We start from the raw sequence: 21,933 nt of genomic DNA, 5'->3' as shown, positions 1-21,933 counted from the left end.
GAAAATGGAAATGTTACAATTTTATGTTACAGAAGACGAAATCACAAATATAATGGCGACTCGGTATAATGTATGCGACAAGAACAAGCTTACTATACACAAGAATTTCGCTTTATTAGCAGAGGGTGTGCCGGACTGATGAATACCAATACCAATAGTTCGAGGGGGGTTCCTTAGTGCACTCTGAACACGAAATCCAAATATTTTTGAAATCGCTCCCTGGAGTCCCGAGGAAAACTGGTTCAAATGTTCTCCATAGTTGTGTACAGTACCTCGTATTTGTCAATTAATATAATTCATTTCAATTTAGATCATAAAAGTGGAATAGTTAAGAGTTCGTAAGCATATTTTTCGTAATATTAAATAAGAGTCAAACCAACCAGGGGCCCGATTCACCTAATTTTACTTAAGCGACATACGATTCACGTTCGACTTGGTTCGACTGAGATCCAATCCCGACTCGATTACGATTGAAGCGTATGTGGCATTCCGCTATTTTTTCTTTGAAATAAACGTTTTTATTTTCTGTCTTCTTTTCTGTCATTCAATAATGAATCATTTTGTCTGCAAATGATTTACGATTGCAAAATGATTGTACAGCAAACTACCGTATAGACCAAAATAGCAGACCAATCGCAAACCATTCGAATGTCATTGGAATACGATTGGTCTTATATTAGTAGCAGAATGCCCGATATGGTTAAAACTGCTATTGCGATCATATTGCGATTCAATCTCTAGTCGATTTTGACAATATTAACTTAGGAGAATCGGCCCCAGTTTTTCTCAGGACTTCTGGGATAGATTTTGAAATGCTTTGGTCTGGGGCCCGATTCTCCTAAGTCAATTATGTTAAAATTGAATAGAAATCGAATCCCAATAGCAGTTTTAACCTTAACGGGCATTCTGCTACTAATATAAGACCAATCGTATGTAACGACATACGATTGGTCTGCTATTTTGGTAATTTTGGTCAATACGGTAGTTTGCTCCACAATCATATTGCAATCGTAAACCATTTGCAGACAAAATGATTCATTATTGAATGACAGAAAAGGATAAAAACGTTTATTTCAAAGAAAAAATAGCGGAGTGCCACATACGTTTCAATCGTAATCGAGTCGTGATTGGATCGCAGTCGAATGTGAATCGTATGTCGCTTAAGTAAAATTAGGAGAATCGGGCCCCTGGGACCTAATATAAGCCTGTGGAACATCATACATCGATTTGCGGCAGTTGCAGTCGGCAGCTAAAGGGGTCTACACACCAAAGCCGCTGACCCGGCGGCACAGCCCGGCGGCACGACTGCCGCGGCATGTGGTGTTCTAGTAATTGTCAAATACTCTATGAAAGCCGGCGGCATGATTGTACAAAATACGGCCGGCGGGTTGGGCCGCCGGGCTGTGCCGCCGGCATCAGCGGCTTTGGTGTGTAGACACCTTAACATTCAAAACGTATTTTTTTAGATGAAACTGTTTTGCATCGAAGCGGCGGCAGCACGTGCATTCGCTGTCGGATGTCGTCATCTGACATGAATATCTAGCTAGCATTCTAAACGTGCGCACTGCGCACCTCAAAGCCATTATTTGGGGGGAGGGGGTCATACACTGGGAGTTAATTAAAATACTTGTGTCTATGTAAAACGTCTATATTCGAATGCAGCCTTATATACTATTATTACTGTTTACCTGAAAGTAGTTATATACCTGGAGGCGCAACAGCACCTCGCCACCTCAGACCTTATTATTACTAACTGAAAAATTTAAATAATGCGAGCACAATAACATAGTTATGATTTGGTACTTATTTAAAACATTTCTGAACAATCATTTACAAAATATTAAAGTCTCCAGACAGCTAGAGGCAGTTTTCCTTGACATTGCTATTTCGCCGTACTTAGCATTAACTTTATTATATGATACATTTACAATAAATTTTGCAAACGATAAAAAAAGTTTTTGTAAATCACCTTGCTAAGTTATTATAAAGTACATAATAACATACAATTACATTACATAGCTGAACTGCATCTTCACGTCACTTAAAAGTTATTCACTGTTTAATAATATTAAGTCGCTGATTTATCAATATTTCTTGTTGAAAACACTACACAGTTTTAAAATTCTCAAGCTTAAAATTAACACACAGTATACGCGAAATATGAAATGTCCAAACATAACGCTACTGTTATGGCCAGTCAGTCTATTGTAAACATTAACATGGATGTCATTGATGGCGACTGTAATGCACATAGCCATCGATTTAGTCCACACAAATGCACTATGGGTACTTCAGCGATGTGAGCTCGCGATTACGACGGTCGACAAGCGGTGTTGTGGTTTGGGAAGCCACTGCAGGAATGGGATTATGTGAGCGAGTGGTCGGAGTTGGAGCGCGTGTCGAGGTCGGCGGCGCGGTCGGGCGGCGCGGCGCGCGGCTTGGGGTAGTCGTTGAAGATGTGGATGTGCGTGACGCGACGTCAGTCCGCCTCGTGCTCGTGCAGCTGCGCCAGCAGCGCCGCGCGCCGCGACTCCAGCTCCGCGTCGCTCCACGCCGCCGATCTGGTACCAGGCACCGTTATCACGCACTCGTACCTCACCTCAAATTACTTTGCCTCATTCCACCATTCGACACCTTATGACAATCATTTTGACTTTTTCCCAGTTAGTGTACAAGTTCGGAGAGGAAAAGTTATTTGATGTAGGTAGGTCTTTATCCAGTAAATGTTGTGAACATTAAAAGTGAACACACACAAATCAATTGAGAACTAGGGTTGACATAAACAAATAATAATACAAAACGTTCACCATAATTCTGATTGTAACGAGCCGAAAGGTGTTAATTTTACTGAGATATCATCAATAAGAATTACAATTCGCAATTAAAATATACCCTTACAGACCATTGCAAAATCAGTATGATATAATCAACATTTTTATTAATTTTCATGTATTGTATGTGTTATACAAACCGTTCTTTCTTGTCCTTCTTGTCTTTCTTCTTCTTGGGCTTGTGCGGCAGTTCATGTGTTTCACTCTCCTCCGGGCTGCTCGGAGCGCTACGCTTTGACTTCTTACTCTTGTGACGCACTACCTCGTCGTCCGTTATACCGCCTTCCTCTGGCGTTGGGGATTTCTAAATATACAGTTATCGAACGGATTACTAAATGTTTATGCCACAATCTACATCTTATTGTAAACGATATCCTGCCCTATATCATGAATTTATGTATAAATATACCAACCGGTATTGGTGAATGTTTTCGATGCTTTTTCTTGGATTTCTTGTGTTTCTTGCCTTCATCGGAGGTCCACGTGGCGTGGCTGGGCGCAGGCGACGGCGAGCGCGCTGTGGGCACGGGCGATGGAGATCGCGACCTCGACTAGACATTTAAAATAGGGTATAATTTAGACGGCCACCAAAAATATTTTTAAGACTCTAACCCTAGGCACCAAATAAAATAAAAAAAAATCAATTGACTTTATTATGAGGGCCTTAAACTATATAATATTATGATCCAAAATAAATGACATAACATCAGAAAAATCACAAACCTTGCACAAATATTATTTCCTAAAATGGATCAACGGTCACCAAATTCGATCCAACTCAAAAATTAATATTACTACCAAAAATCAAAGTTAGTGACGAATACGAATCGCTGCAAAAACGACTCCACGTAGTCTTGTCTGCCCTACCCCTAGAGTGCAATTCAAAACCGCGTAGGCGCGGAGGGGCGAGGCGGCCTGCGAGCTGAGGCGCAGGTAGTTTCAGCGCTGCTAGAAGCTTCAGAAGCTGCGGTGGTGAGCGAGAAAACCATCTGCGACGATAAGCTCGCATGGGATCGCCGAAGCCCCGCAGCGCCGGAGCCGTGACAGAAGCCATGCTTCCTGCATGTTGCGTGCTTACATTTTAAACGTACTGAGTTACACCCAAATACATATAACAATAAATAAGTGACGTACGTTTGGGAACCCCAGTATATTAATTGGTATTTGGGAAATATTCTAGCGATCGTTAGCTTTTTAACCGACTTCCCAAAAGGAGGAGGTTCTCAATTCGGCCGGTATGTTTTTTTTTTTCTATGTATGTACATCGATTACTCCTAGGTTTATAGACCGATTTACGTGATTCTTTTTTGTTCGACGCGAAATAGCTGCCAGTTGGTCCCATAGTCATCAGGTCAGGATCTGATGATGGAAACCCTGAGAAATCGAGGGCAACCTTCGAAAGTTGTAGGCATACATAGGGTAAAAACTTGACACTCAGGTGTATGCAAAGCACTATTTAACAGTGAAGGTTTGGAGCTGACCTGATGATGGAGACCAGAGAGGGTCGAGGGAACTCGACAACTGAATATGTAAACTACCTCATGTTTGGGCTTATATTCTTTATATTGACAAGACCTTTGCAAAAGTAAAGGTTTTTTCTATTTTATCTTTTTTTTCCTAACGTTTACAGATGTTTCTTTGTGTAATTAATCATCATGATAGTAGCTAACACCTGAAAAAAAGCAGTTTGGCTAAACATTCTAGAACTTAAATAAAATTATATCTGAAGTTCAAAATTAGAAACCTGCTTAGAAACCCCTTATAATTTTTTTTTAAGCCCTTAACATTTTTGGCTACTGAACTCCAACAGTAATTTTGAACTTCAGATAAAATTTTATGTAAGTTCTAGAATGTTTAGCCAAACTGCCTTTTTCAGGTGTTAGCTATTATCATGATGATTAATTACAAAAAAAAATCATCTGTAAACGTTAGGAAAAAAAGGTAAAATATAAAAAACAATGTTGAAATGAAAATGACGCCTATGGATGGGCCACCCTGTATAATATTTAGTCTAAAGTGTATTTTTAAGGCGTCCATATATTTTTATGACAGACAATAATAGGAAAAAATGGATTTATTTCATAATATTTTAGGAAACGTTATCACGTTATCACGTGACCATTAATCCATTTTGGTAACCGTTTAGAATTTTTTTTGGTTGAGAAATAGGTACTTTTTTGGGCGGCATTTAAACACATGCCTTTAAAATATGTTAATGTAAACATATGTTTATGTTATATCTTTTCCAGTTCATCCGCTACTTTGGGCAACAATACGCTTACTTTATTTATTGACATAGTAATAGCTGTTTCCCGTGGGTTTCTGTATATACTGAATGTTTTCCTATGTAGCCTACTTGTACTTGTTTCTAATTTCGTGATCAAATCGGTTGTCTTTTAATGTAAAAGCGTAACAATCCGTCAGTTTTACGCTCGTATGTATAATGTTGTGTAATACTAGCTGCTTTCCCATGGGGACTACTGCCCGTGCCGGGATAAAATATAGCTTATTTTACCTGTGATAAGTGTAGCTTTCCAACAGTGAAAGAATTCTTCAAACCTGTTCAGTAGTGTCGGAGACTTTAAGGTAAAAAGAAACAAAAAAATAACTCCTTTTTACTATTTTAGTATAGAAGGGTAAATTAGAATAGCAGAATATAAATGCAATTTATTAAGCTTGTGCAAATATTTCTGAACTTAATATCAAAGACTCACCAATGAAGCCGAGTGTGATCGCTTCTTTTTCTTGGAGCGCTTAGCTTTTCTGGATTTGGGATGGTGGTAGTGCATGCAGCTCTCTTCTTGTTCATGTTGGAAGTCCTGCATAGATCAAACAATACCATGGTTAAGTACCTTAGACTTTGTTAGAAAAATAAAAGTTTTTTTTTTAGATTAGAAAGATTGGCTTCATACTTATATTGCCTGCATAAAGAGAGGTCGCTCACCTTATAAATTCTAATTCTGTCCTCCTCGTAAGGCACAGCGGCGAACTCGGGCGCGTTGAGGTCAAGCTTCTCCTTGACTTCGTTCCACGGCAGCTGGTGGTCGACGTTCGCTTCACTGAGAGCCCATTTAAATGCACTCTCCACTTTCTTCAGGGCCTTAGACTCTTCTTTTATCTTCTCTTTATTCCTTGCCTCAGCCTAAAGAAAAGCAAGTTTATAATATATTATTGCTCATTAATACACAATTCGCATTGAATACGAAACTCTAAGTGGTCACCTTTTCAAGCAATGAATTATAAGTGAGCTTAACATTGCCCGCATCCAAAGACGCCGACTTGCTATCTTCGCAGACGACTGTCGCAAATTCTTCAAATGTAGTATCGGGCTTCACCTCAAAACTTTTTTCTTTCAATATCTCTTTTATAACCTTCTTCTCATCATGGAATCTTGCTTTCAGATTTTCTACGTAAAATTTAAATAAATCCAGAGGCGTAGATCCACTTTGGCCTATAAAAGTAAATAATTAACAAGTTGTTCACAGTTAAATAATGATAGAATAAATCTAATAAGTAAATATATTGTTCTTACCGAGCATAGCTGAAAAACGCATATCGGCCGAGATGACTGGATACAGCTCCACCCACAAAGACATAGATGTGAGCTTACCTTCCTCATGCAAAGTGTCGAGCAAAACCTATAAGTTGAATACTGAAATTATTTCTGAACTGAAATATTTATTATACTTTGGTATCCTATACGCATATGTATTCACTGGAGGTCAGATCATTTTAAGAGGTTGTTGTTACAGCCTTTTTATCGTCCCACTGCTGGGCACAGGCCTCCTCTCACACAGAGAAGGATTAAGCATTAATCACCATGCTTGCTCAATGCGGGTTGGTGATTTCAGACTTTATAGTCCAGGTTTCCTCAAGATGTTTTCCTTCACCTTTTTATCAGCCATTGGTGTCCAAGATATACTTAGAAAGTACATAAAAACTTGGTACTTGCCTGACCTGGAATCGAACCCACACCTTCATATTAGAGAGGTTGGTTCTTTACCCTTTAGGCCTAGGCCACCACTACCACAAATAAATAAATGATATAGCTTACCAAAAAATTATCTCGGTTTTTCCTTTGCTGTCTCTTATTCCGTTTTTTAATTTGTTCTCGTTCTTGCAAATACTCAGCCTCCAAGTTTCTAATATGCTGCTCGAATACTGAAGAAAAAAAACTTGTTAAGTACTTGTACTAGCTGATATTAAATATTCGCCACGCCAAGGTATGGCTAAAATTATCCGGTCATCATAAAGAAAGCCTTACCGATCAGTGCATCTTCTTTATCCATTCCCAGCAAGCTCACATCATTTTTGAAAGAAGAGTTCTCTAACAAAAGCACCTGTGCTTCACTCCAAGTGCTACTGTAGGTTATCTCACTCATGTTGTCCAAAACCTGCAATGATCAAGTTATATTACACTCCCTTTCTTTTCATAACCTTAATTATTAACTACAGAGAATTCGTAAAATTTCACTCCAATCCTACTTGATGATATTCCAGAAAAGCATTTTTAGAATAGAATCGAACTAAGTTTAGTTTGTTTTAATTTATTATTTTTGTCAAATAAGTTTCAGTGTTACCTGTGCAAGCAACTTCATGTTGAGTTTCTTTAGTAACTTAGCTTCTTCTTTCTCGCGCTTTGTTATTGTAAAAATACAATCTTCAAATATATCTCTCCGGTCGGATTCAGGAACACATCGCCAGATCTACCAACAATTACATTATAAATTACTAAGTCTAAAATAGATATTTGAAAGAGCTGTGTGAATAAGACGGTAGTTAATGTAAATCCTGTGAAGCTGGAGTGGTTTGCTAGTAGGTACATAACATTTTACCTCAAGATTGCTGAACATTTCCTCACATTTGTAATACTTTGTCAGTGATGTTACACGGTCGCAGCTTAGCAAAAATTCTTCCAAGTTTTCCCTATTTTTCTTGGTTTTCAATCTGAAAAGCATTCCTATGTTATTAGGTAGGCAATACTTCAGAACACAGTCATAATTAACTGATTTAGATGTTGGAAATCAACTACAAAAAAATTATCATCAGCCTAACTCTAAAAATGATGCATAAAATTATTACTTTACACATTTATACTATTGGTTACCTTTGCTCCTCCCTCTCGTCCTTAAGTTTTTGAGTCTTATATGCGTTGAAAGCTTGTTTCTTCTCATTAAGCTTTTTAAATGTAAGATAACGGGGATCTTTAGAAATTATCTTGACACACTGCTCCCACGTAGCATTTGATGGTACATTCTAAAAAATACTGTGCATTAGCTAATGAAAAATAATTCAAGCTTCTGCCTATGACACTGTCAACATATAAAAGTACGTATGGCTTGATTGAAGAATATTTATATATAATATAATTCCAGTATAGATTTTTTATATGTCCTCTGTTTTGATTAAATAATTGAAGAAAAAAACTATCATCCAAACCAGTCCAATCTAGATTTTTAGCTCCAGCTATTGCATAAGTAATATAAGTTCTGCTAAGCTAAGTCTGTGATATTGATTGTGAAGTGCTAGTACAAATGAAATTGCTAAAATCAGGTAAATGTTACAAGAAAAATAACAAAGTCATTTTAACATGTAGCAAACTTCAGTAGGGCTCGACTGAAAAGTATATTTGATAAACCAAATACATTGGCCATAAAAATATACATTCAAGCACTACGTAAACTTTCTCATTTAAATCCTATACATTTTTGACTTACCCTATCTTTTAATAGTTCTTTGAAAGCTTCAATGGCTTCCTTTTTGTCCTTGTATTGTAGTTCTGGTGGAGTTTCAGTATTCTCATTGCTATTACCTTGCGGTGGCGCAATTTCTTCAGGTTTGCCTTAAAAAGTAATCAACTATTTAAAATATTATGGATCTGTGTTTAAAATCGTTTAGTGGCTTTAGATTTCATGACTAGCTAATAGAACCACCCAAAAATAAAATTGTTAGCAATTCTGATGAGAATATGTTATAATATTAAATAGACTTGGCTTACTTTCTTCTGGTATTGGTATAGAGTTAGCAAGAGATGGATCAATGGCTGCAAGAGTCTTGGCCATTGCTTCATCTAAGGCTGAGCTTCCAGTTTGATTGGATGGAGATAATGGCAAAGGCACTTCTCCTGGTGGCATTTCTACACTTAGTGCAGCCCTGTAAGTACATTAGTTTATTGACTTCAGAATATATAGAACTTAAATTCATTGACAAGACTAAAGAAAGTTCTTAAAATTTGTTTCACATAATTAATAAATAAAGTGTATTTACTGGGCAGCCTCCTCTGCAGCAATTTTATCTTTGATCTCTTGAAGTTCCTTAGGAATAATCCAACTTGATTCTTTTGTTTCAATATTGTGGTAATACACTCGTCCAGCATCTGTAGTGTATTCTTTCCATACACAAGCTGACAGCAATTTCTGTTGATATGATTTTGTTATAAAAACTTACATTACATAATAATCAAATTAGCATGTTAACTTTTACACTACTTACTTCAGCAGGGGTTTTCAAATCGTCTGGTTTCTCCCAAAGACTTTGTTTAGTAACAGAGTTGTAGTAATATGTCCTTCCATCTGGAGCTTTATGCTCGGACCAAGGACTACTTTGGTTAGCCATTGGAGCAACATCTGGAGCAGGTGCACTCATATCCTGGGTTCATTAGATACTTATTAGTTATTTGTGTAGAAAATTGAAGAAAATTAATATTTTCACAAACTCAAACACATATAAATTGAGTATGATCAGGAACTTTAATTAATTGACCTTTATCATGGTAAAACATTGTGAGTGTGTGTATGTTTGTTACTAAATTATAAGCAAAAAGCCAATTTCATAAAAATTGTACTTAATCTGGCTTACCGGTTTAAATGCTGGAAATCCAGGAGGTGGCATCGAAAATGGTGGGATCATGGTCGGAAAACCCATGGGTGGTGGCATGCCAGCCAAGTTGGTGGGCATTCCAGGCACTGGAGGCATGCCAACTGTTGGAGGCATTGGAGGAGGAAGACCTCCAAGCATTGTCGGAGGAATAATAGGTGCTGCACCTATTAGTCCTGGTGAACTGGTCCCTGTATTAGGCGGTTCCTACAAATGATATTATTACCATTATCATCACACAAATTATGAGATACCCTACTGAAATGCTGTATCAAGATAGTGGACTTCTCTCTGTTAGAAAACTATACATTTTACTAACTGTTCTAAAAAAACACAAAAATCTGTCATATGACCCAAGCACCACAATAACAAGATGGAAAGATCTCTTAGTAAAGGTTCCACAAACTAGAACTAAATTTGCAGCCATTTAGTACAGTACATGTCAACTTTAGAATAAATAAGAAGATATATATATACACAATAAACGATTACACTAGGGTTAAAAATTTTATAACTAATTGGTTAAACATACATACACACACACGAGCATGCAGTTTAAATATTACACAATAAACGATTACACTAGGGTTAAAAATTTTATAACTAATTGGTTAAACATACATACACACACACGAGCATGCAGTTTAAATATAAGTTTTTTTTTATAGCATACTAGCTTCCGCCCGCGGCTTCACCCGCGTCGAATTCGGTTTTATTGGTCAAAGTCCGGGATAAAAATATCTCTGTACTGTAATTTCATTAAAATCAGTTCAGTGGTTTAAACGTGAAAGCGTAACAAACAGACAGACAGACAGAGTTACTTTCGCATTTATAATATGAGTAGGGTTTGATGTAGAAGAGCGGAGTGTCCTAATACAGGCATTATTTGCTTAAAAGGAGGCTCCTATCACCTAATGTTAAACTTTTAAAACGTAAATACAGATTTTGTATTTTTATATTTTTTTGTAAATAAAAATAATTAAGAAAATAACCTAAATCACTTACCATAGTTCAAGTTATTGATTTATGTCACAAGATACAGATTGATGAACGATACGAATGACAGATTTAAGAACAGTTATAGGTACGCAAAGATTGCATTAAGTGTAAATGAGAGATAAATAATATCAAATTAAATTCGTTCAAGTTCGCCAAGAATATTTAGGCAACAATTTCGACCTTGTTTAATAATATTTGAATGAAAAGCCTAAGAACAGCACAAGCACACACAAAATCACGATCTTCTGTCATGTCAGAATTGTCAGATGTGTGTGACCACAGATCTGACGATGGATGCCATGTATGGACGATGGACAAGACCAAAGAGTATAGTATAGTCGAAACCACACTTTCAAACGCCACCAAAAAAACATTGCAAAGTGTGGCACTTTGCAATGTTTTTTTTGGAAAATCTGACATGGATATTATGATTAAAAGTATCTTAAATTGACTATACTTTTACCTGTTTCAAAGTCAAGTCAAAGTTTTTTATTTTATATACACCTATTACAGGTGCTAAAGAAACGATATGCCTAAAATCGCGAGGGTGGCAAATTGTCCTGGCCAGGATCACAGACAGCCATGCCAGAAAAAACTAGAGGTCGTTGCGCAACCAAAGTCCACAGAATTAGTCCGTGCATGAGTCCATGGTTCTCGTCACCTCCCACTGATATACCTTTTTTTTTTCCGACGTCAAAAATCATCAAATGGCCCCACTGATATACCTTGAATTAATTTTGTTCAGTGAAGCCAAAAACTTTAGGGAGAACCGGGGTAAGCACATGATGAACCTTGGCCTTTACGAGCGAGCTGTTAAATTAGCCCTTCGCGGCACATTCGCTGGATGTGGATGTACCCTTACGTACTTCATATTGTCTGAAGTTCTAAATCTAAACAATCAGTTTGTAAAGTTCAAGCCATTGTACATCGAAATAGGTGTGCTAACGGGCATTTACTTAATTTCAAAAGCTTACTGTGTCTGCAGACGGAAAATATTAAAAAAAAAACCGATTGATGCGATATAGAGGTCAGTGGATGTGATCGAAAGGCTTGTACCAGAACACATAGAAGAAAAAAAAAACACAGTTCCCGCGTTTTTTAACGTCATATCTATCTGTTCCGGTCGGTTGTCCCGGTTGTCCGGTCATTGTCTTTTTGGTTCGGTTAGTTGGAGAATGGAGAAGATTTTAACTGTGAAAACATACAAGTTAACTGAATTTTAATATCCAAAACTTACTTTACGAAGTTTAACAACTTATAATCCTATTCTACGGATTACAGTAACAAATCGGCATCCAAAGTTAGAATTAAGAATCACCCCAAATTTTATCCCAATCATCATGGTTGGTAAACTGAACAAGCTATTCGTATTGAAAAGAGGTACGTAAAGCATTCTACTCTTTCCTCATAAAGAATAATATACAGGTAGCCGAGCAAAACACAGTGTTACACCGCCTCCAGCATCGTTATAAGTAGATATGTACCCATTTGTTGAAAATTCTTTTGCGCGCGTCTAAGAAGAAGAAACTGCCGTGCTCAAACTCTTAATATCAATTTCAAATCACATCCATTATAACGGCTAACTTGACCTATTAATTAAATGGCATATCTTAAAATTACTCTGCTTATAATATGAAGAGCTGTTTCCCGCGTTCTCAATCACATTGTGATGAAAGAATCAGGAATCACTTTTCCCAGATACACTCTGAAAACTATGTTCCAAAAAGTTAGGATTTTCTTATCAAAAGTTGTTACTCTAACCCTATTATATATATTTAAGGTGGAAGGATGGAAGAGGTTCACATTGATAAGATTACGTCAAGGATAAAAAAGTTATGCTATGGTTTGAATATGGATTTTGTGGACCCGGTAAGTGTACTAAAAGTGATATTAAACCTGTGTGTTGCTAGAATTAAGTACTATTTCCAAAATTTACATCATAATTAAGATACTTTTTATGGAAGTTTAAAACATTAAACTAAATAACTATTCTGATACACTTTGTTATTGTAACAATATTATTTTATCAGTATAAGTCAAACATGGATAAAAACACCCATGGAGAAATGTATGTCTGTACTCAAAACATTCACAGTGTTGGTGATTGGTAGGTAATGCTCATAAATGTACCCACATGCTACATAACCAATTATCTATTCTAACATATAATTGATTTATTATTAGTTTGAAACAGCCAATTGCAGCATAAAAGCTTAAAAATGGTACACAGATGACATTTACAACACTAAAATATTCTTGTGTATAACTTTTTCAGGTATCTATTACCCTGAAAGTCATAAATGGTATATACTCTGGAGTGACCACTGTTGAACTTGATAACTTAGCTGCAGAAACAGCAGCTACTATGACTACCGATCATCCTGATTATGCAATACTTGCTGCAAGATTGGCCATTTCTAATTTACATAAAGAAACAAAGAAACACTTTTCTGGTAATGATTTTGTACCATTTAGTTAAGTGGCATATCATACAATTATATTGTATTAATAATAACATTTATTTTATTTACTCATTTCAGATGTAATAACCGACTTATACAACATAGTGAACCCACATACCAAGAAGAGAACACCAATGATTTCTGAGTTCCATTACAATTTAATCATTCAAAACAAGGAGAGACTAGACTCTGCTATTGTGTATGATAGAGATTTTAAATACAACTACTTTGGATTCAAAACCTTGGAAAGATCATATTTATTGAAAATCAACAATAAGGTTATCTTTCATGTCAACACACTTGATGTATTTCAGCGATAGCTTGAATGTCAAGCAGTTATGTAACTCATTTCAATATATTTCAGGTTGCAGAAAGGCCACAGCATATGCTCATGCGAGTTTCTATAGGAATACACGGAGAAGACATTGAGGGGGCTATAAACACCTACAATCTTCTGTCAGAAAAATATTTTACACATGCAAGTCCAACTCTTTTCTCAGCAGCAACTCCACGGCCACAATTATCTTCATGCTTTCTTATAGCAATGAGGGATGATAGCATTGAGGGAATTTATGACACGTTAAAACAATGTGCCCTCATTTCTAAGTCAGCTGGTGGAATAGGTCTTCATGTACACTGCATTAGAGCAAAGGGAACTTATATAGCTGGTACAAATGGTGTCTCTAATGGTCTGGTACCCATGTTAAGAGTTTACAACAACACTGCTCGATATGTAGACCAAGGAGGTAATAAAAGACCCGGCGCATTTGCCATATACTTAGAACCATGGCATGCTGATATATTTGAATTTCTTGATTTGAAAAAGAACACTGGGAAAGAGGAAGTCCGTGCCAGAGAGCTATTCTATGCTTTATGGATACCTGACTTGTTCATGAAAAGAGTAGAAAGCAATCAAGATTGGAGTATCATGTGCCCCCATGAATGTCCTGGACTAGCAGATTGTTGGGGTGAGGAATTTGAAGCTTTGTATGAGAAATATGAAAAAGAGGGTCGCTTCGTGAAACAAGTGAGAGCTCAAGTTCTTTGGAAAGCTATTATCGAAGCACAAGTTGAAACAGGAACTCCATACATGCTTTATAAAGATTCATGCAATAGAAAAAGCAACCAAAAGAACTTGGGTACTATTAAATGCAGCAACTTGTGCACTGAAATTGTAGAATACACCTCATCAGATGAAGTGGCTGTGTGCAATCTAGCATCAATTGCTTTAAATATGTTTGTGAATGAGGACAAAACATATAATTTCACCAAATTAAAGGAAGTTACTAAGACTATAACTCAGAATCTAAATAAAATTATTGATGTAAATTATTACCCAGTGCCAGAGGCAAAAAACTCAAATATGAGGCACCGACCCATAGGAATTGGAGTCCAAGGATTAGCTGATGCATTTGTTTTAATGCGTATACCTTACGAAAGTGAGGCAGCAATTAAATTAAATCAACAAATATTTGAAACAATTTATTATGGGGCACTAGAAGCCAGTTGTGAGTTAGCTGAGAAGTATGGCGTCTATGAGACTTATGAAGGCTGTCCTGCCAGTCAAGGTATATTGCAATATGATATGTGGAATAAAACCCCCACAGCCTTGTGGAATTGGGTGTCACTCAAAGAAAAAATAGCCAAACATGGTCTTAGAAATTCCCTATTATTAGCTCCAATGCCAACTGCATCCACTGCTCAAATATTGGGAAATAATGAATCATTTGAACCATTTACTTCCAACATTTATCAAAGACGAGTGTTGTCAGGTGAATTCCAAGTTGTTAATCATCATTTGTTACGAGATTTAACTGAAGCTGATTTATGGGATGAAGATATGAAAAATCTTATCATCCACAATAATGGATCTATTCAAAATATTGAAGCAATTCCTAAAGATATAAGGGACTTATATAAAACTGTCTGGGAAGTGTCTGTAAAAACAACAATACAAATGGCTGCTGACAGAGGGGCATTTATTGATCAGAGCCAATCCTTCAATATTCATGTTGCTGAACCAAATTATGGTAAATTGACATCTATTCATTTCTATGCGTGGAAAATGGGCTTAAAAACGGGAATGTACTATTTACGCACGAAGCCAGCCGCAAATGCTATCCAGTTCACTGTTGACAAATCTAAAGTTAAGGGTAGAGTCACAAATGGGAAATCTGAAGTGGATGATGCCAATATGGCAGCGATTACTTGCTCATTACAAAATAAGGATGAATGTTTGAGCTGTGGTTCATAAACGTTACGGACCTGGAACATATTTTAAGTGAACATGATCATGATAATTTTGTACTGTTCTAATATTTTTTTTGTAGCTTCATTTTTATTATTTCCAAGACAGACCATGTTAATGTTAGTTTCCTATATTATTGCATTTTTACGTGCTTAGCTATGATATACCTACCTTATTTCAATGGAGGACACAATCTAATAATAAATAAGTTTATGGCAGGATTTATTTGAGTATAAACTTAATTTAATTTTTTTATCCATTTGCAAATTATGAATTGTCCTTTTTTATAAAATGTATATTTAATCTGTCATGTCTCCAATAATCTAATCTAATAAATAATAATTCGTCATTAAAAGTTGTTTTCACTTGGAATTATTATATTTTAATACTAGCTGGCCGTGTGCGTTCGCGCAGCGGAATGTTGTTGAATTTAAAGATTTTAATTATGCAGCCATTGTGGAGAAATTCACCAAAAACTGATTCCGCTGGGCGAACGTTGTCCTGGCGGACCTTTTTTTAATCCATAGACTTTAGAAGAAAAGAGATGTGTCCAAAAATTAGTGTGTATTTGTGTATATTTATTTATGTATGAATAAAATCAGTTCATGCATAAACTTCGGAGAAATTCAAGTTTCCGCTACGCGAACGTTTGGTCATTAGCTAGTTTTCATATAAAGCGCTTACGTAGAGAGCTGTAGATTTTTACATACGTTGTTTTGAATTTGTTTATATTTGTTTAAAAAACAGATTTAGAAAAAATCGTAGGGTTTAAAAGATAAAAATATAAACGTAAAATACACTTATTAGGTCTTAGTTCTTAAAATATGCAGTTTGGGGTCTAGATTTTCACGTTTACACAAACCTTGTAAGTGTCTGAAACATGTTGCCAAGTATCAATGATTTTCCGTTAGTAATTGAAAAGTTATAGGATAATTTACCTAATCTTAAAAAAACATGAAATATACCTAATCTTTAATGTAGATCTACCTACTTATTACAAACGGCATAGGTACCTACTATAACTTTACTTCAACAGCATTATATAGTGCAATTTATGAAACAGAGATTTTCTAGCGGAAGCATGTTCATCGAATAAACACCGATATATTGTCACAAAGTCGTGCTTTAACAGATTCCTCCTTGTCCAAATCTACGTTTAACGCACTGACGTCAAAGCGAGATAAAGAGTTTCGGGATCGACACAAGTCATAGGAAATTTTGTACATGCAATTTGTCAAATGCTAGACATGATGAAGCCTGCCTCGAGTATATAAATCAGAAAAGGTTTTTAATCATCAACGTTCGTCCTACTCTTTACCCGTGGTCTTGAAAGACGTGTGTTTTACCTGCTACCGCGGAATTCTTGAGGCATTAACGAAAACACGCAAAGTACACCCATGGGGGCACTCTCATCTATCCAAGATGTTCTGTGGCCAATATGACATTATTAAGGTAAGAATTAAAGAAGTATGTATTTAGGGCTCCCTTTATTATATATGCCGCGTGAGTCTATACTTACAGTATTAGTGTTAATAGCTTTATACAAAGGAGGATGCCCAAACGAAAAACAGACCGTCAGTTGCACAAAGCTCCATTAAAATTAAAGCTTCATTAAATCTATTGCTGACACTTTTTGTCTTCTTGACAAAGAAAGAGTCAGCAATAGATTTAAAGAAGCTTCATCATGAATCATTTTGCAATCGTAAATCATTTGCAGACAAAATGATTCATTATTGAATGACAGAAAAGGATAAAAACGTTTATTTAAAAGAAAAAACAGTGGAATGCCACATACGCTTCAATCTTAATTGAGTCGTGATTGGATCTTAGTCGGATGTGAAACGTATGTCAGTAAAATTTGCAGAATCGAGCCTGAATTTCACCTTCATAATATAAGGGTCCGTTCAGACAGACCGGCTCGGAGAGGAGAACAAATTCTCAACACGTTGAAAATAGAGTACTTAGTATTTGTAATAAGATTTATTTTTGCATTCGCACTGCCTTTGTCATTAAGAATGCTCGAAGGCGCTCGGTGTGACCGGCTCCGATCGCGTATTTTTTCTCGGTCTTGCAGACGTTTGGATTCCGGTCTGTGTGAAAAGAAAAAAGCGCACCGATGCTCTCCGAGCCGGTCTGTGTGAATGGACCCTTACAGCCAGTTTCTTCATCAAAAGTTAAAGCCAAAGTAAAAGTCAAAGTAATGACTAAAGTTAAAGTAACGGTTAAATTCAATTTTTCTATGAATGTTGCTGTCACTTTAGCCTTGAAAAAACAAATTTGACCGTTACTTTAACTTTAGACATTACTTTAACTTTAACTTTTGATGAATAAACTGGCCGTAAGTGTGACAGTAAATTAGTTACGATATTTTTCAGTACTGGGTGATTTTTTTTGCGAAAACTAATATTGGATTTAGGACACAGTATATCTGCTATACCTTACCAAACATAAGTCATTTCAATAGATTCTAGGTTTTTGGGCATTATCCTTTCTTAAATGTCATAGAACATATATATATATTTTAATAGTATTTTTTAATCCCTTTGTTTATATATCACAAAATAATCTACATATTCACAATATATTACAAACCTACCAAAAGTCGAAAATCGATAACCGGCAATGCCTTTAAGGGTCAATTCCCACTGAAAGAGCAGCGGCCGTAAGAGCACGGAAAATGTAAGAGCGCGGCGCGGTGCGGCGCCGCGCGGCCCGCCGCGCTCGCGCTCAATCCCTTGCAATTACGGCCGCTGCCGGCCGCTGCTCTTTCAGTGGGAATTGACCCTAAGGGTGCGTCCACATCTGGCGAATGCGCAGCACGCGAGCCGATCGCGAGCTGTCCGCGAGCTGCGCGCGTGCAGTCACTGCAATAGTTCGGTGGGCCTCTTTAGCGCAACTCACGCAAGGCTCGTATAGAGCGCTTAGGTCGCGCGCGAGCTGCGCGCGAGCGGCGCAGAAGCGGCGCACGAACAAAAATGCACGCGCGCAGCTCGCGTGCTGCGCATTCGCCAGATGTGGACGCACCCTAATAGAGTCAAACCTATTTGCCAATGCTAAATTATTGAAGTTCCTACTGTTACTATACTACATTATTTTTGTTGTACATTTCATATTAGGATTTTTAATCTACAACAAAGTAAAATACATAGTCAAGCGCTGCTTGGCAATTGACTGAGTATGTTGAGAATTGCTGGAAGCTCATTTCTCCTCTTTTTGTACTGTAAAAATCATATGCAATCGTAAGTCAACATAATCAAGCAACACCTATGCAAGTAATTTACTATTTAAAAAAATGTATTGAAATATGTAGATTGTGACTGTAATTTTTTGGGGTTTTCCCCATTATTATTTAGGGCTTTACTGGCTGTCTGTGACAGTTGAATTCTTAAATAGAATACCAAGGAATACTAAAATAAAATAAATATTTCAAGGTAAGAAACATGATTTTTTGCTACTTTTTTAGATAATGGTATGGTCTTGCATTTGACTGGGTTTTTATCTTTAATTGGTTTATCCGGTACTTTCAACTTTTGGTATGAAAGTTCAAAAACTTCAAACAGAGAATTGGGCCACTATTAAGCCATTACAACAACAAAAAATATGAAAAAGAATATTAAAACACCAAAAACTTTAAACATCAAGGCCCTGTTGCCAGTAACACTTTGGAAGTACTTCATGATCTCTCTGTGACCAGCCTCCACATTCATTTCTGCTTCTTGAATGTTTGCATCAATTCTACCAATAGCTTCATCTTGTTCTTTCACCATATGTGCTAGTTGCTGAAATATTCCTCCTAATTCCACAATAGTACTCTCTATGTTGTGCATGGTTTCAGCCCTTTGTTGTACATATGTGTCTGAATCATCTCGCATTGCTAACTGTTGAGTTTGCATGGCAGGTGCATCACCCAAATCTATGCTCACATCATCCAGTTGTAAGAGAGAGGGGACTTCTTTAACTACAGGTCCCACTCTCGAGAACTGTTCTCTTCTGTTGTTTTGATGTTTCAAGTTCTCAGATCTCACTTCCAGAACCTGAAAAGTAAATATAAAACAAACATATAACAGGCATAATCCAATTACAATTGTATTACTTTCCTACATCATACAAGTTGATTTGTTGTAATTAAGCTGAATTTGCTCTATAATTTATTTTTGTATGATAAAAACATATCTGTCTCTCGTTGCTTCACCTGGGTCCCAAGGAAACTTCTTCCAGTTGAAATATAGCCAGTCTTGCTAAGAGACAGAGTACTTTTACAAGACTGCATAAGCTCAAAATCAATGCATAAGCTTGTGAATTTAAGGTACTAACAAAAAAAGAATCCTCTACAATATTAAATATATACCTGTTTGAACTGATTACTCATTGATGCCAAACGTGATTGTAAAGCAAGCACTACACTAGATGAATGACTGTGCATACTTCTGCGCCCTCTAGGCATTTCACCTAGCCTGGCTATTTGCTGATTCAAAGAACTCAAGTCTCCTTTTATAATATATGTTAGCTCCTGTATCTCTGTTGGTCGATCATCAAATAAAGACTTCTTTTTGGCCACTGCACAAAAAAAGAGTACATGTTAAAGTTTCAGATAAAAGTGATATAAAAATTCACACAAGATTTTTATATACTTACACATTGCCAATTTTTCAAGCTTGGCATAAGTACTGGTAATATTTTTACTGATCACTTTTGCCATACTCATAAATTGAGAGTAAGTCTCAAGCATTTGGGCTTTCCGTTCATCTCTTATAACTGGCCTGGCCAGAGTCCTTCCCTGCAAGCTCCGCACTGCTGATATGAATTCATTGGTTCTGTCTCGAGCAGCCATAACTGGCTCAAACACAAATTCTTCAAGAATGTCGAATTTTATATCAGTCTGAATAATATGACTTGAATGGCTTTGTTTCACTTCCGTCTTTGGAAACGGAATAAAAACACTTGAATTATTATTCAGTAGCTGTACTCCTTTCTTATCTAATTTATTATAAGTTTCTAAATCGTTTTCCAACGTTGATCGCTCTGTCACTCCTCCAATGTTTCGCCTACGAGGTAGCATCGCATTCTATAATACTTTCAAGAGAATATATTAATGTTTCGATTGGTACTGGGCCTTGACGACTCTAAGCACTGGGTGCCATTAGTGTAAATCAATAGGAATAGCACGATTGGACTAAAAATATAACTGGAGTGCTTTTCAGCCTGTTTTCACAATATATGGTACTTAACACAATCGGTATAAAAAAATATTAACTCGTAACATAAACCGCACAAAAGTATTAAAGAAATATGGAATTATTTTAGTGACGTGGACAGAAATAAATTGAAATCATAGAGTATAGTAAATATTATGTCTATGGGAGGGGCAGACTGCGTCAGTGACATTGTCTTGTCTGTCAGTTTGTTTGACGCCGAGGCGTAGGGCCTAGGGCGGGGAAAGGAAAGGAAATCTGCTTCACTCATTGACTTATTCCCATAGACATAATATTAGTAAACAGGACTGCGCATATAAACCCAAAAAACGAGCCGAGTGAAACAGTTAGTACGGAGGCTGTCTGTCCCTTTCTAATAGGGTGACTATGAGATTAAGCTATGTGAGACAAATCCGAATTTGCTAAGATTATTAAACACAGATTAGTATTGAAGTTTTAACTTACGCAGTTTGTGACCTTAAGATACTAATAAAGGCTTTTAATAATTAGCGGAAATTAGCAGTATAAAAGCAGGAAGATTCGAAGTGAAGACTGTTTTTTTTGTATTTCTACTTCATATATAGACTGCTGAGCCATTTATGTCGCCTTTCTTCATTTTTTGGGAAGCTATAACAATAGTACAACAGTTTTAAAATCCATCACCCATATTTTGACTCGTTACTAGAATTCATGGGCACCCTAGTTGTTTGGTTTACGAAAATGTTATTATTAGCTAACCTGTGGAACGATATATTGCAACCACCATAGGATTCACTTTTGCAAGTAGAAACGCAACACTTTTTCACCATTTTAATAGTTTAAATTGATTTAATACAAAAAAATATAAACAAAATTTTAAATGCTGATTACGCGCCAAGAATGTTCAGGGTTACCGCTAGAAAAAAAAAAAAAAGCAAAATAAAAATTTATGTTGTTTATGTTTTAATAATAAATACGAATAAATTAATGCGATTGTTATTAATTTGTTGACTTACAATTGTTAAAATAAGATAAAAATATAAGTGATTCAATTGTTTTTGGGAAGACAAAACTTTTGATCACAACATTTTTTTTTATGCTGGCAAGGTGTTAGAAAGAGACAAACAGCCTCCGTTCGAACTATCCCTCTTGGCTCGGATTTGCCTCTGTGTATTATGCAACCAATTTAGTACCTTATTGCGTTAGAATAGAGTTCATTTTCGTAAATATATATTTTGAGCGTGCGCAATCTTGTTTAGTAATATTATATCTATGGCCCCTCCCCTCCGTCTATGGTCAAACCATCGAGCTTAGAGCCCTATATATTACTTTACTCTTTGGCTTAG

The 21,933-nt window shown here is 36.5% G+C and overlaps 3 protein-coding genes across 3 annotated transcripts; 1 reads left to right on the top strand and 2 right to left on the bottom strand.

The window, feature by feature from the left end:
* Positions 1–1,632: 1,632 nt before the first annotated feature.
* LOC124629857 (pre-mRNA-processing factor 40 homolog A) lies at positions 1,633–10,943 on the bottom strand. The gene is made up of 18 exons (XM_047163508.1): positions 10,713–10,943; positions 9,690–9,914; positions 9,324–9,479; positions 9,099–9,247; positions 8,830–8,984; positions 8,549–8,673; positions 7,939–8,087; positions 7,667–7,778; positions 7,412–7,537; positions 7,096–7,225; positions 6,886–6,992; positions 6,364–6,469; positions 6,053–6,282; positions 5,776–5,973; positions 5,546–5,650; positions 3,245–3,382; positions 2,972–3,135; positions 1,633–2,561 (listed from the first exon to the last, which is right to left on the bottom strand). Exons 1-18 carry the CDS (start codon positions 10,713–10,715, stop codon positions 2,480–2,482), a joined length of 2,460 nt encoding a protein of 819 aa, XP_047019464.1. The 5' UTR covers positions 10,716–10,943; the 3' UTR covers positions 1,633–2,479.
* Positions 10,944–11,810: 867 nt separating this feature from the next.
* Positions 11,811–15,771, top strand: LOC124629806 (ribonucleoside-diphosphate reductase large subunit). The gene is made up of 5 exons (XM_047163370.1): positions 11,811–12,086; positions 12,487–12,575; positions 12,982–13,159; positions 13,247–13,446; positions 13,533–15,771. The coding sequence occupies exons 1-5, from the start codon at positions 12,047–12,049 to the stop codon at positions 15,420–15,422; spliced, it is 2,397 nt and encodes a 798-aa protein (XP_047019326.1). The 5' UTR covers positions 11,811–12,046; the 3' UTR covers positions 15,423–15,771.
* Positions 15,772–18,840: 3,069 nt separating this feature from the next.
* On the bottom strand, positions 18,841–20,744 carry LOC124630026 (syntaxin-5). The gene is made up of 3 exons (XM_047163727.1): positions 20,052–20,744; positions 19,765–19,973; positions 18,841–19,450 (listed from the first exon to the last, which is right to left on the bottom strand). Exons 1-3 carry the CDS (start codon positions 20,473–20,475, stop codon positions 18,992–18,994), a joined length of 1,092 nt encoding a protein of 363 aa, XP_047019683.1. The 5' UTR covers positions 20,476–20,744; the 3' UTR covers positions 18,841–18,991.
* Between the last annotated feature and the right edge of the window lie 1,189 nt (positions 20,745–21,933).

The sequence above is a fragment of the Helicoverpa zea genome, chromosome 4, assembly GCF_022581195.2.
Source record: "Helicoverpa zea isolate HzStark_Cry1AcR chromosome 4, ilHelZeax1.1, whole genome shotgun sequence".
Classification (NCBI taxonomy): domain Eukaryota; kingdom Metazoa; phylum Arthropoda; class Insecta; order Lepidoptera; family Noctuidae; genus Helicoverpa; species Helicoverpa zea.
This window is presented reverse-complemented; position numbering and strand designations above follow the sequence as displayed.